Source organism: Diadema antillarum, unplaced genomic scaffold (genome assembly GCF_040938485.1).
Source record: "Diadema antillarum isolate AM-2024a unplaced genomic scaffold, OU_Dant_1.0 seq00000392_RagTag, whole genome shotgun sequence".
NCBI lineage: Eukaryota > Metazoa > Echinodermata > Echinoidea > Diadematoida > Diadematidae > Diadema > Diadema antillarum.
In genome coordinates this window covers 1,340,371-1,355,011 of record NW_027271387.1, presented here as the reverse complement: position 1 = coordinate 1,355,011, position 14,641 = coordinate 1,340,371, and the positions used below count along the sequence as shown (strand labels likewise).

The following is a 14,641-nucleotide window of genomic DNA, read 5'->3' as shown; positions in this document are numbered from 1 at the left end:
TAATAATATACTAATAATAATAATAATCAATAATTATAATAATAATGATATATATGATAGTTATATTAATAATAATAATAATATCAATGATAATAATGTCTATGAATTTGCAATATATGTGTATAATCTATGTATATCATAAGTGTGTATTACACGTGTATGTTGTATGCATGATTTAGTTATTTATGATGTATTGACGTGAACTTTTTTTTTCTATATTGTTGCCCGTTCGGACCACGAAGAGATAGCCCCTTTTTTTAAAGTTTGGTGGCCCGACATCAATTTTTGGTGGCCCAGGGCAACCAGGCCGCCGGGTCACCTGGTCACCGGTATAATGTCGAGCTCTGCGTGTCATTATGTATATATGTATGTATGTATGTATGTATGCAGGTATGTATGTATCATATTATAGATATATATATATATATATATATATATATATATATATATATATACAGTAGACTCCTTCAAATCATTACTCAAAACCCATCTGTTCTCTCATGCCATGTAATTTGTATTGATTTATTATATGCAGTCTGTATATATGTTAAGTTCGTTCTTTAAGTTATAACTTACAATGTTCATTTTATGTATTTTGTATCTTGTATTGCGTTTCATCGTATCACAATTTGTATATATTCCATAATTGAATCGATTTTTCCATTTTTTTTCTGCAGCGCTTAGAAACGTTGTAATAAGCGCTTTATAAATGATATTTATTATTATTATTATTATTATTGTATATATATATATATATATATATACTAGCACTGTCATCCCTGACGAAGGGGAGGCCCCCGAAAATTCGGATTTCGTATTAAAGTCAAGGCAATTGGCATTTAATGCATTCCTCTATTGTGACATTATTATTGCTATAATTATATACTAGTATATATTCCTTTCAACCAAATGAACAGAAGCAGTTCATTAAACACTTTCAAATCATAATATGTAAATTACCACTTTAGCCTATTTCAACAGCTCTTCCAATCAACAGATTAATCCATGCTTCGAAAAGTCCGTGGTTCTGATCTTTATTGCAAATTATTAGTTGTATGTGAACTGACCTACAACTGAACTCGCCCTTCATCTTGCGGCTGCTCAGTGGCGCTCTTTCTGAAATGATCGTTCCTCTTCGTAATGACTTCCCCTTTCCTCCCCTCCTCCTCCCCTTTCCCTCCTCCTCCCATCCCCTGGAGGTTCACAAACTGGTCATTTTTGACATGAATGAATAATAGCTCGAGGCCCATATGTGTATTATCAGGGAGATGAGACCACCTCCCATGTATTATTGCTCTTGCGGAAAAGTAGGCCTATATCGTTGGTTAAACAATACGCTCCTCTGATATTCGGGGGGGGGGGGGCACCACTCCATGCGCGATGATTTATTATTTGAAAAAATATAAAAAAGACTTCCAGAAATGATGTCGCGGAGAAAAACAAATATTTATTTTTGTATTCTCTTTACTTGGCATGATTGTTTAATCTTTTTACAGTGATGAGGTGGTACTTATAAAAATGTTTTATTTTTCTCTCTCTTTGTTAGGTTGTAGCTTTTGTTTTTTGTTTTGTGTACGGTGTAGACAAAAGTTAGAGTGAAGTTGGAACGAATATTGACCAAGTAGGCCTAGAACTACCTATAGACTATTGTCATTGCCATGCATTTTTCACAGGCGTGCTTGATCCGGTTCCTCGGGGTTTTCAGAAGAAAATTTTGTCACGTATTCCCGGTAGAAATGTCACTGTGCTGGTTCATACCGCACATAATGCAATCCCACAACGCACCTCTGACACACAGCTAGGCATCACCTTGATCTTCAGACACGGTTAATCACCGCTAGGTACGTGTCTGGACTAAAACAAATCGAAGGGGAGGCCAGATACAAGGGTGGAAACGTCGTTAATGGCTACACGCCGCTTTACAAACTTGCGATGATTAATCAGTCTAGAGTTCGTGCCTTTGCTCAGTTTAAAAGAGAAAAAAGGTTGCGACACAGGGTTCGTGAACTCATGAATTAATGTTATACCCTTTCATACCATGGATATATAGATCCATGCTTTTACCCTATAGGCTCGACGCCTGGGCTCGACGAACTTTTTTTCCTCTCTCTCTCTCGGGTGGCTCGTTTAGGCCATTGTAATGTCAGAGTAATTTCAAATTTTTGGTGGCCCGGAAAAAGGAAAATGAATTGGCACAAACTACAAAGAGACACAGCTAGCAATCCATTTTGAATCTTAGTTGCCCGATCGGGCCACTACTGCTGGCCCCCGACATCATTTTTGGTGGCCCTTGGTCTTACCTCTCAAAGCCCATCCCATCTCATCATTCTGTGTATGTTTGTGAATCAAATGCAGGAGAGTATTCTGTTTTCTTTGTCATGTTTGTCGTCTACAGATATAATATATTCTCGATAATTGTCACTTTCATTCATCTATTCATTTGTAATTCGACCTATGCTGGAATGTTTCCAACGCCCGTCCCATGTACCCATCAGGGTAATAATGTTCATATAACATGGCCGCGGAACGTTTTTTCATGTGTGTGTGTGTGTGTGTGTTGGGGGGGGGGGGGGGGGGGGGAGGGGGCGATGATCATTGGGATGCCCGCCCTCTGTCAGTAGTTCCGCGGTCCCTGTGTAGGTGTTCGAGGCAACACTCGAGCTAAAAGTGCTTTATATATTTGCTTTGCGTCGCCGATTGGCGCAGAAAATCCCAGTGTTGTAAGCCGTGCACACTACAAAGAGCCTAGCACAAAAAAGGGTCACAAGAGCCAGTAGTAGGCCTATACGTGCCTCTCGTCCTAGCTTTGTCATGTCAAATTTCCTTTCTCTCATTGATTATCATTTTTGTCCCTCTCTCGATATATATCTGGCTACTCCCATTACAACGAAGTTGTTATATCGAAATTTTGTTATAGCCAAACAGTACAAAAAAAAATTAAGATAGATACTTACATGTATATAGATAAACAATTTGGGAATTGGATTTCTACTTCGTTAGAAAGAGATTTTTGTTATAATCGTGTTAAGTTAAAACGGGAGCACACAGTATATAATTATACCACCTTGACAGTGCTATTCCATCTACTCTATCATCATCTAACAATCTCGTTTTCAAAGTAACCTTGCTTATCTCAGTCTTTATGGACCCATGTTTAATGAAATTGCTAATAGTTTCATGTGGTTTCAGTTCATTATTCCAAAGATTCGTTAATCCGGAGGCTCGTTAAAAAAAAAAACAACAAAAAACTAAGTACAGTTCGTACTTCCAAAAGTTAAATAACAACCGTTTTTTTCTTCCACTTTCCGATTCGCAAAAATATAACGAACTATATTTCATTTTTGGATCAATGAGCCTATGGAAGAGCAAACCTTAATTCATCTTTTGAATTACGAACCTTCGGAATAACAGCATAAATGTTTGGATCAATTGTATTTTATTTTCGGATTAACGAACATCTAGGTCGGCCTACTATAGTATACTTGTGTGTTCCGAAATGGCAAACCTTCGTAACAACGAATCCGATTCCATTTTCTGTTTAACTTTGGAATAATAACATCACTCATTTCATATAATGCAATCATCACTGCACTTCAACATGCATCTACCCATTCCTTTCTCTCTCTCTCTCTCTCTCTCTCTCTCCCTTCCCCTATGATTCTTAATCATTTCCGCCACATGCATAAAGAATTCAGCGAAAGGGAAAATATGCTGTAGGTAAATTTCGTAATTTTGTCATGCTGTTGGCCAAAACAGACTCTCATTAAAAAATAAATAAATAATAATGATAAATCAAATAAAAAGAGACATATTGGTACTCTGTATACCACTGGGAAACAAAGAAAGAAAGAAAGAAAGAAACAAATGTAAAATGCAAATACATGTACACGTTATACATAGAATCCTGTGAACCTTTACCTAGTCCATCTCAGCAGTTTGTTTCCCAACACATTTGATCTTTGATTACTCTGATCTCCTTCATACTACATGTATATACATCATAGAAACTCAGAGTGGTGTAATCAAGGAGGTTCTAGGCAACCTCGCCTAGTACTTCCTTAGTATGATTACCTTGGGCTTGTTAGCAAAAGAAAAAAAAAAAGAAGGAAAAAATACTTGAATTGCTTGCTATACATGAAATTGACCTGGTACACATCTTAACACAGAATATCTTTCTGATGTTAAATGTTTTCGATGGAAGATTTTTTTGTTTTGTTTTGATTTGTTTTGTTTTTATATAAAAATGGACAAAACATTTATCATTAATGATCACCAGGTCAGGATGTCTAGACATGAATTATCTAGTGTCATCGCATACTTCCTGTTTTTACCAGTGTGGAGTTGCCATCCACATCGAATACACAAACACACACACACAATTGTATATCAATCACACAATGTCCCCCTGCATCACATTCTGAACATAAAATCTTTATCATTTTATTTGACAATTGTCATACAACAATTTACAAGAGCAAAACTAGTGTGCTTTACAGGGACAAAATAAAAACTGAAAAAATATTCAACTCTGCCTACATACTTAAAAGTACACATCTTGATCGTAGGTTATCACACTTCAACCAAATAATGTGTATGTGTATACATTTATGCTTTCATATTCCATGCATCATCTTTTTCATTGGAAAAAAAAATATAACCTCCCAGTTACATGACATACATATTTAATTCTATACTTTGCATTAGTTTAAATCACATGCAGTAATTCCATGCGTATACATTTTTTATAGTCCCCATTGGTATAGAGTATATTGCCGACTATTCATTGCATGCAACTAGATAATCATATGAAGGAGTAATACTGGTAATTACGAAAATAAGTCCTCACATTAGTGTTATTAGGCCAAATCACTAGCTAAAAGCCCATCTAAGCTTTTAAAGCCAAGTGCACAGTGTAGGGCAGCTAGGACAATTTTTTCTTTTGAATTGTGTACATAAATGCAAACACCTGAGCAGAGAAAGTCTTTGAACAGCCCCAACAGTTCAAAAAAAGAAAAAAGAAAAAGCATTATGGCAATGTATGGACATTGTCAATGTACTGACTACACTCTCACTCCTGTTAAATAATTCTAAAATAGCTCATCCACTTCCTGAAACATATTTCCTTTCTTTTTATCAAGAAGCGCATAGCTCTAGCTCATGGCACGCGTACCACATACCAGCCTGCCTGACTGGCCTGACAAAAAATCGCATGCTACGCAGGACGTGGGATGTAATGCTTACACGCTTGCCAACATGTATGGGGGCCCCCATACGCACTTTTTGTCCCTCAGCATGGCTTGATGACCTTGTAACCTTGTCTTTCCTGAGGTTTCTTGTGACATTGCAATTTGACTGTCATGTCTTCATTTTCAAATCAACCTGTTCACTAAAAAAATTCCATGCACGTCAGACATAATTCATTGTATGTCAGTATACAACAGGTTAAAATGCAGACTGCTCGGAATCAAATTTGTGACGTGATTTAATGGAGAAAATAGACATCATCTCCGCCAAAACATTTACAAACCCCCTGTGGTGGTGAAAAAAAAGTTCTCAGTTTTATTCCAAACAGCTACTTTGACATCACTTCTACATTGCACACTATCCCTCCACTGAGCAACAGGCACAGTCAAGCAATACGATGCATACTGAGTCACTATTTCACTTTGAAGTAAAGGAGGAAATTCTTCACATTTTAACATCACCACATTAACATAAAATGACCAAATGGCTACAATATTCCTAAAATGATCACAAAGAAATAATGTACAGTGAAACACCATTTACTGTGCAAACGATTCTATAAAAACACTGCAACATATCCATTGACATACACTATGCATACCCCTCAGCAGATTTTTGTTTTTCCCTACCAATTGCAGTCGTGTTCAGTCACTTTTCTCTCTTGTTAGAAAATTTTGGCTGGAATTCACACAAAATGTTAAAAGATACAGTAAACAACAACAATTAAAAGAATATGAATAAATAAAAGGGGGGGGGGGGATGTTATCAAATGTCTTGCCATGGAGTGCTGATGTCTTATCACAGTTTGAATCATATCAGCTCGCACACCACAGCCGCTGCTTCTTGAAATTCACTGCAACACCTTTCAGGAGCACACTCGTCCATTTTTGTTCGAAGATCCAATTCATTCATACCGTCAAAGTATCATAATCTGAAGTCTGAGTATCATCCAACTCCACGGAGGTCATTCAGATGTCCTCATCAATGCTTCTTTTTGTTTCTCTTCCCTTTGAGGGCACCTTTCTTTGCTGCCTTGCCCATAGCTGCCCACTGCCCAGATGCCTTTTTCTTCGTCCTGAAAGAAGTAGAGAAGACAAAAAAGAAAATTTCATTGGTATAAAAAGAATATATATTAAAGGGATGGTACAGTATTGGTGGAGATGAGAATTGGGCTTTTAACTTTTTGCGAGATACCAAGAAAACACTTATGATATAGTACAGAGCATACCATTTTAAGAGGAATTCAAAGTTTATTTGATGAAAAACGGGTTTGGAATGACTGAAACATCCTCCCAAAGAAAGCACAGCAAAACAAAGCGATCGTAATAAAGTGTGGGTCCCACACTTTATTAAAATCGCTCTTTTTTGGATATCTCAGCCATTTCAAAACCAATTTCCATCAAATAAATGTTGAATTCCTCATAGAATTACATGCTCTTTCACATTTCATTAGATGTTTCTCATTATCTCACAAAAAAATGTTAGAAACCTGAAATTAGGTCTCAACCAAAACTATACAATTCCCTTAAAGTGTAGAAGTCAGGAGCCAATGTACTACAAAAGCTAAAACGATATTAACCCATTGAGGACGGGTTGATTTTGATACAACACGCATTTCCCATAGACACTTGCCCGAGTATACTCAGAACTCGTCCTCAACGGGTTAATGCAACCTGCATTCCATCACTGAGTGAGGACAATACAAATAATCAGAACAAGATGGAAAAATATAACACTACTTCCACTATGACATAACCTGCAAACAGAACTAATAATAAAGGAAATGATAACTTACTGAATTAATGAGCTATTCATCTAGTTTGAATAATCATCTTTTGGATTACTCATGAAAGTATACCGCTGTTCATATTCCAAGTGAAAATACACGTTGTGTGTGATGTGACATACTTTCCTTTTTTCAAACAGAATTTGAAAAGTTTAATGATGGAACAGCATAGCTTTCTGTGGAATTTGTTTACTTTTGTATCAAAACTTACTAAGACATAATGAAACTAGCATGATAAACACCAAAAAGCAAGCTCTCCCAAGTAGCTGATGTGCTATGGGACTTAAATCTTTACTTCTTAAGATTATGAGAAATATGTAACAAACATGAATAAATTGAATATTTAGATTTCACATTGGTTTTACAAATGACAGAACACAAACCATGGTATATGCCCTTAACAGAAACAAACATCTTCTCACTAGTTTCAAAGAGAAAAAGCTTTTAAGAAGGCAGCTTGATTCACGCCTGAGCACATGTGAGATGCAGAAAGAGATATATTAAACAGAAGCTACTCTTCTACATCGTTGTTTAAACCAAATAACTGGCTCATTGCCACATTGAGAAGTGTATGTTGACCCCCTGAAAATGTCATGCAATATCATAATATAATACCTTTTGTTCAACTGCTGCCTGCTGAGAGGTATGTAGGCATACGGATCTTGCTTTCCTTTCCTCTTCACATCACCACCAGCCTTCTACAATAGGAAAAGCAAGATGACAACATGACAAAGAATATTTAGATACCTGCAATCAAAACTCTGTACAATCCAGCATAGCGCTGGCTGTAAAAACAATGCTCATACTCAAATGGAAAATCTTGGTTGAGGTAAGGATTCAGCTTTCAACTCTTTGCGAGATACTTAGAAAACTCCTTATGAAATGTACAATTCCAACAGGAATCAAGTTTACTTGATGAAAATCTGTAATGAAATGGCTGAGATATCCAAAAACAAAGTAAAACAAAGTGATCCTAATAAGAGGTGGGTCCCACCTTTTATTAGGATTACTTTGTTTTGGATATCTGAGCCATTTCAAAACCAATTTTCTTCAAACAAACTTTGAATTCCTCTTAGAATTATATGCTCTTTCATATTTCATAAGAAGTTTCTCATTAACTCAAACTATTATCATCAGAAGAAGTTGGAAAACTGTAGTCCCATCTCATCCGAAACTGTACCATCCCTTTAACCTCAAAATTGTCAAGTATAAAAAATGTTTTTACAATTGTATCAAAACATTCACATTGTAGCATGGATGAAGACCTCTTCTTTTCAACTAATGCACAATTGTTTATTTGGTTGTTTTTACATAAGGGTGCCTATTAAAACTTGTTATTCCTTTAATCCAAGGATGACTCTTGTCATACTGTTTGAAACAGAAGTGCAAACAATGCTATGGACACATGATATATACAGTGCACTCCCGTTATAACGAAATGCTCGGGACCGGCCGTTTTCTTTCGTTATAACGAAATTTCGTTATAACCGAACAAATACAATATATAACAAAAACAAGGTAACCATGCATATACCATATTATGTTTGTTGAATACTCATCATACACTGGAAAGCTATGTGAAATGGGATGGTACCTTTTTAATTTCGTTTGGATATTACATTTAAAAGAGAGCATAAAGTTGTTTTTGTCACACAATAAGTGGTATAGAAAATGATAGTTTAGGATTCCGTTACAGTTCGCTATTCCATAGATTCGTTTCTTACTAAAGTTCTTTACTCCGAAAGACTCTTCGTTCTGAAGTTTCACCATTACCGGGAATCCGAAGGTTTGTTCATTATTTTAGAATCTTCGCTCTTACGACGATTCGTTATTCCGAAAGTTCATAATTTAGCTATAAATATATTTTTCGTTTTCCGAAGGTTCGTTGATCGGAAAATGAAATGAGTTTCGTCATTCCGAAGGTTTGTAAATGAAAAAATGAGAATGGTTCACTGTTCCGAATGTTTTTTAATCCGACAATGAAATAAGGTTTGTTATTCCCAAGGTTTGTAAATCCAAAAAAAAAAAAAAAAAATTGGAAAGGTTAGTTATTTCGTAGGTTCGTTTATCTTAAGACGATTATGAAGTTTGCAATTCCCAAGTTTTATTAGTGGACACACCTTTTTCACCTTTGGATTAACGAAACTTTTTTAATGTTTCGATTAACGAAAGTTTAGAATTCCTATCATTTTCTGACTAATGAACCGTCGTAAGAACTATATCTCATTGTCGGTTTAACAAACTTTAGCAATAACGAACTGTTTGAATAACGCCAAAATGTTCGTAATAACAAACCCTATTTCATTTCCGAACCAACGGACATTTAGGTGTATAAGAATCTGTGTGTTTTGTGATAAAGCATCTTCGGAACAATAAAACGAACCTTGTTTAATTTCAGATTAATAATTTATTGTATCACAATAATGCAAGTCCCCCTCGGAAACTGTGCAGGACACAAGGAGCGAACACGTACACAGTGATGTGAAGCGTTCGCCCATGCAGAGACGCTATAAATGCTTGTTTCGCTACGTATTTTCGGAAGCAATTCGCATTTTGTTCTAACGGAGCACATTTCTTTTGTTTTTCTTTGTCAGTGGTGCTCAGTAAAGATTTCGTTATAACGGAAATTTCGTTATAACCGTGTTCGTTATAAGCGAATTTTGTACCACAGACTTCAATGGCGATAATTTTGGGACCTGAAGTTTTACTTCGTTATAACGAAATTTCGTTATAACCATGTTCGTTATAACGGGAGTGCACTGTACAAACATACACTTAAAAACACAAGCACACACAAACACACATATTTCACACGTGCGTAGCAATCCGAAAAATTCAATAAATATGCATAAATGGGAGAAAATATGGCAAAGATAGGAATTTTCACCCATCCCCCACACATCACTTGTGGCATCAATGTATTCATGATTCATAGTTCAACACCCATTAGCACAACCACAGCTTTTTCCACTCATTGTGAAGGCAATATCTCGTAGATCTGACACACGTCAGTGGAATGGCTCCAGTAAGCAAAACATACCTTTGATGAATATTCTGTACCAGGTTTAGACGCTGGTCTCTCTTTGCCAGCAGCACCAATGGGTCTGTGGATGCCGCTACCTCCAGCTACAAATGAAAGGTTCAGAAAGAAAAATCCATCAATGACACTCATAACAGCAAAGTGAATTAACCACTACTGCCCAACATACACCTGTATTACTAAGGAGCACACACTCATGTTATATCCTTATGTCCATGCACCAATGTTTGTTGCCACATCATATCCAGTGGCAGATCCAGGGGGAGGTGCAACGGGCGCGCGCACCCCCCTATTTTTTTAAACAACAGAAATAAAAAATATGGGGGGGGGGGGTGCATGCGCCCCCCTTTACGGAATTCCTGGATCCATCGTTCAAATGTTCATCTCACGGAGATATTGCCATTTACAGTTTTATGTAAATACAGAGTCTGGACACCTCAAGTGGCAGCAATAAAAACCTTGTCTGAGACCAAAGTGTGGAATCAAACCAACCTCGGTATTTTGTGGCACTCTCATCCTCGTCATCCGATACACTCAGGTCCTCAACCTTCCTCTTCTTCGATATGCGGAACTGGAGAAAAGGCAAAGGGATGGGGGGGGGGGGGAGATCACTTTAGTAGCATTAACAATCTTACTGTCATGTCAACTACACTGTATATTCCAAACAATCCTGCAATGGTAAAAATAGAAACATACATTTATATTTCATCACTGGAAACATATGATGTATCTCTACTCCTGTATTACTCTGTTTCACTGTCTTATTGTATCCTCCACACTCTGACATGAAGGGAAGGTATTCATAGGACAATGCAAACATATGCTTCAATTTTTGACTTGCATGGGCCACAAAAGAAAGGGGACCAAAAAATGCCAGCTCAGAAAAGTGCATTCACATTCAGAAAAAAAAAACCCCAAAAAATAATCGTTCTCTGATCAGTAGCAAATAAGAACTACACACTGCACCAACAAACTACACATATCAAAATACTGTCAATTTTTGTTTTTCATACTTTCTCCAGTTTCTCTTCTTTTTTTTAGCTGAAAAGAGAATGCATCCAAATTTTTGTTTACAGATTCATAAAAAAACACACAAAAAACAGACACTTCTATACCTATCAGTCACTTTACACTAGATCTGTTGTTTAGACCCAAAAACTATCCTCTTGTACACTTGACCGAACATCTCTTTATTTCTCAAACCTCCTCCATATCTAAATTGCATGGTGGAATGTTGCTATCATTCATCTTCTTGAGTTTACCTTTGCAAATTCTTCATCCATCATATCCTCCAAGTCATCAATCCTTCCATCATCATCATCATTATCATCTCCCGGTCTTCCACCAAATTTTCTTCCTTTCCTCTTTCCTTCTTTCTTTCCTCCCTCCTTCTTCTCCTCCGCTTCCTCCTCGTCCATCTCGGCGATGAGGAGTCTGCCATCAGGGAGTGTCTTAAAGTTGTGTTTGATGTGTCCGGCTGACTGCGATTCCCTTGAAGCATCCGGCTTGGTGGCTGTATCAATGGAATTTATGCGAATTTACAAAAAAAGTTCATATATTGCTATTTTGTAATATGTGAAAATTAATGAATTCTACAGCAGTGAATGCTGCAATTACCATGCTTCCTGTTATATCATTTACATAATTCATCCACATCATAATATAATTTTGTAAAGTATATCTTTGGAACATATTTTTTTTTTTTTTAAAAGTCAAGTATATAATGAAGAAGACTGTGCAATACTTGCAAATCATTGGTAATTATTTTGGGAAACAGATTCATTTTGATTTTGATTTCCTCTGTGGATGTTATGTATGATAGTTCAGTATGTTTTATATAGCTTGGAGGTATTTATAATTATGTGCTTGCAATGTATTTCAGCCTTCAGGCTACAATCTAGCAAGTTTTTTTTTTTTTTAAACCAAATAAACCATTCTAAACAAAATCATAAAAATATAATAACCACCATGAGACATGATTATGTCCAAATCATGTACATTCAGTTTCCTGGCATAGTAAATGGATACAACAGTGATATATCTGTATACAAAACGTTGAGCACGGTGACAGGTGTAAGGAGAATGAGCAATAGTCTACTCCGTTAATCAACCATGGATTTGACGCAGGAAACTGTGTGCCGTAAAACAGGCTTCTATATTGGGAAATTCAGTGATTTTCAGCATGCTTGTATGAATAGGAGTGAGCTGCTTGGCAGAGGTTTGCGCTCTCCGAATGCTTTTCTAGTTTTGTCATATTTCTTTATACAGGGATGCAACATATGAATTAATGATGTGGACGGGTTAACCAACTCACCAAGAACTCTCCTTGTGACGCTAGGATCCAGGAAGTCGAGGGGGGTGTCGTCTTGCTCTCCTTCTTTCAGCCACGCCTTGCCTCGCTGGTGACTGGCCTGTTTCTTTGCCCTTTGACCCTTGACCCTTGCTGCAGCATCCGTGGCATCCTCATCGTTCTCATCATCCTCTGAGTCAGTTTCTCGCAGGATCTCATCGATGCTACATTGCCCCCAAAACAAACAAAGAGAAAACAATTAACCTCCTGGCTTTCCTCCATGATGCATCTATCAAAAAGAGGATATGAAGAGCTTTATTGCAAAATGAGCCAAATCCATTCTTGTTCAGTTCAGATATCTAAAGCTGGTAAAAAATCACAGAAAATAAGGAAAATGAGATATTTCTGCAACTATTAAGAAAGGATATGAATAGTTTTATCGCAAAATGAGTTAAATCCATTCTTGTTCAGTTGAGATATCGAAAGCTGCTAAAAATAAAGAAAATAAAGAAAATGTAAGATATTTCTAATCATAACTTCATGAACATTCCTTGTTATGTCACAAGTATGGTATTAATGGAAAGGTTTTATTTTACTCTATATGATGGACTTCGTTACAAATGTCAAAAAAGTGGTAAATTAATAGCTCATTTTGTGATGAATCTCTTCATATCATGGTCATGTAGTTCCTCATTCTTGATTCTATTCTTTCTCACAGATATATCTTTCAGATATTTTCTCACTCCCCCAGAAAATTTCTCAAGATTACAATAATGGTAAACTTCAATGCACACTTCCTTACCATTTGTCTCACCTGAAGACAATTCAATAGAGCTCCACTTGCTCACAAAAGTACTTGTCAAGGAAGTACTGCAAATGCAGAAATATCTGCAGTACATTAAATATCACAGATTTAGCACTGCTTTTGGGTAGCACAAATTCTAAAACTGGTTAAAAATGTCTTCATGATTTTCCATGCACACACTGAAAGGGTTGAATTGAGCGCTCTGTCAGCAGATAAATACCACTACAATACTAGTAAGAAGCAAGTGTGTATGTGTCCTAGTATTCATTCAGCTAGTATCTAGTAGCTTTATGTGTTGGCTGTACACTCGGATGATTCATTTCTGCGTATGCAGTACTTAAGCGTGTGCATTATGTACATTCGTAGTGCATAATGTTCGGCACCACTCATAGTCGTACAGTGAGGCACAATGCGTGCACATCAGTAAGTATGTTGCGCAGTTAAGTAATTTATTTTCAGGCACAGAAAAGCGAAATCTTACTCAGTCTTTTTCGGTGGATGAGATGACAACATAGCACACAACTGCACAGGCAAATCTAAGAACCTGTAAATATGTTTCTGAGCCGCTCAGCGAAAAAACCTAATCGCACAAAAATGAAGATGTTTACAGTAATCCGTATCTCACCTCTCTGGTTTGGGTTTCTGTGGCACGAGGGCGTCGAAGGCCTCAGCGTCTTCATCTTCCTCCTCCTCCTCCTTTCCTCCTTGCCTCTCTGCCATCCTCATGGCCTTGTGCCTCTTGGTGCGGTCCTGCATCTTCTTGATGTTCTGCACCATCTTCAGGTGGTGCTCCGGGATCAGCTTCCGGATCATCTCGAACCTGTTGCCACGGTGACGAGGAAAAACGGTCCAATCGGAATAAGTCCATGTCAAGACATTATATCCGTCACTGACACACGTTACATGTACAATGTAATTATATCTAAATACAGTTGGTGACAGAGCATGTACATGAAAAGCCTGTGTCAACTGTTCACATCAATCATAATCATAAGCTGCCTGAAGACATATTCTGTAAACAACGACTTTCATAAGGCACAAACTGTATGTATTTGTGTAGCCTAACCAACAAATGGCAATTGTTTTGTTTCTGTTTCTAATCTGTTCTATGTTTGTGCATTTGTGTTAATCACAACAAAACGAGGGATCAGTCCCACATCTCCCTGAGTTTTAAAAACACAGTAAAAACAGAGAAAGTAAGGAATATTAGAGCACATAAAATCCTCACCCAAACTTGCGAACAAAGCGGGAGTAGATTCCTTTGATGGGAACTCTGAGATTTCTCCTGTTGGATTCTTTCAAGCCTGCCATACTCTGAATCTGTCACGGACAAAAATAAACAAAGACACCAAAGTTATGATGATACACCAGCAAAATATATTTAAAAAAATCTTGTCATTTTCACAAAGACCATGATTATATGATCTAAAATCATGTGTTCACAAGCAATTTTACAATGACCATTATGCAATATTC

The 14,641-nt window shown here is 36.9% G+C and overlaps 1 protein-coding gene across 1 annotated transcript in view; it reads right to left on the bottom strand.

Annotated features, from left to right (window-relative positions):
• Nucleotides 1–6,004: 6,004 nt before the first annotated feature.
• Nucleotides 6,005–14,641, bottom strand: part of LOC139731987 (RRP12-like protein) — a 30,099-nt gene continuing 21,462 nt past the window's right edge. The window contains exons 21-28 of the mRNA XM_071642860.1: nt 14,394–14,485; nt 13,791–13,985; nt 12,385–12,584; nt 11,333–11,583; nt 10,563–10,641; nt 10,071–10,156; nt 7,646–7,728; nt 6,005–6,319 (exon numbers count right to left, since the gene is read on the bottom strand). Of these exons, the coding sequence (XP_071498961.1) occupies nt 6,226–6,319; nt 7,646–7,728; nt 10,071–10,156; nt 10,563–10,641; nt 11,333–11,583; nt 12,385–12,584; nt 13,791–13,985; nt 14,394–14,485 (1,080 nt within the window). The 3' untranslated portion in view covers nt 6,005–6,225. The remainder of the gene's footprint in view (nt 6,320–7,645; nt 7,729–10,070; nt 10,157–10,562; nt 10,642–11,332; nt 11,584–12,384; nt 12,585–13,790; nt 13,986–14,393; nt 14,486–14,641) is intronic.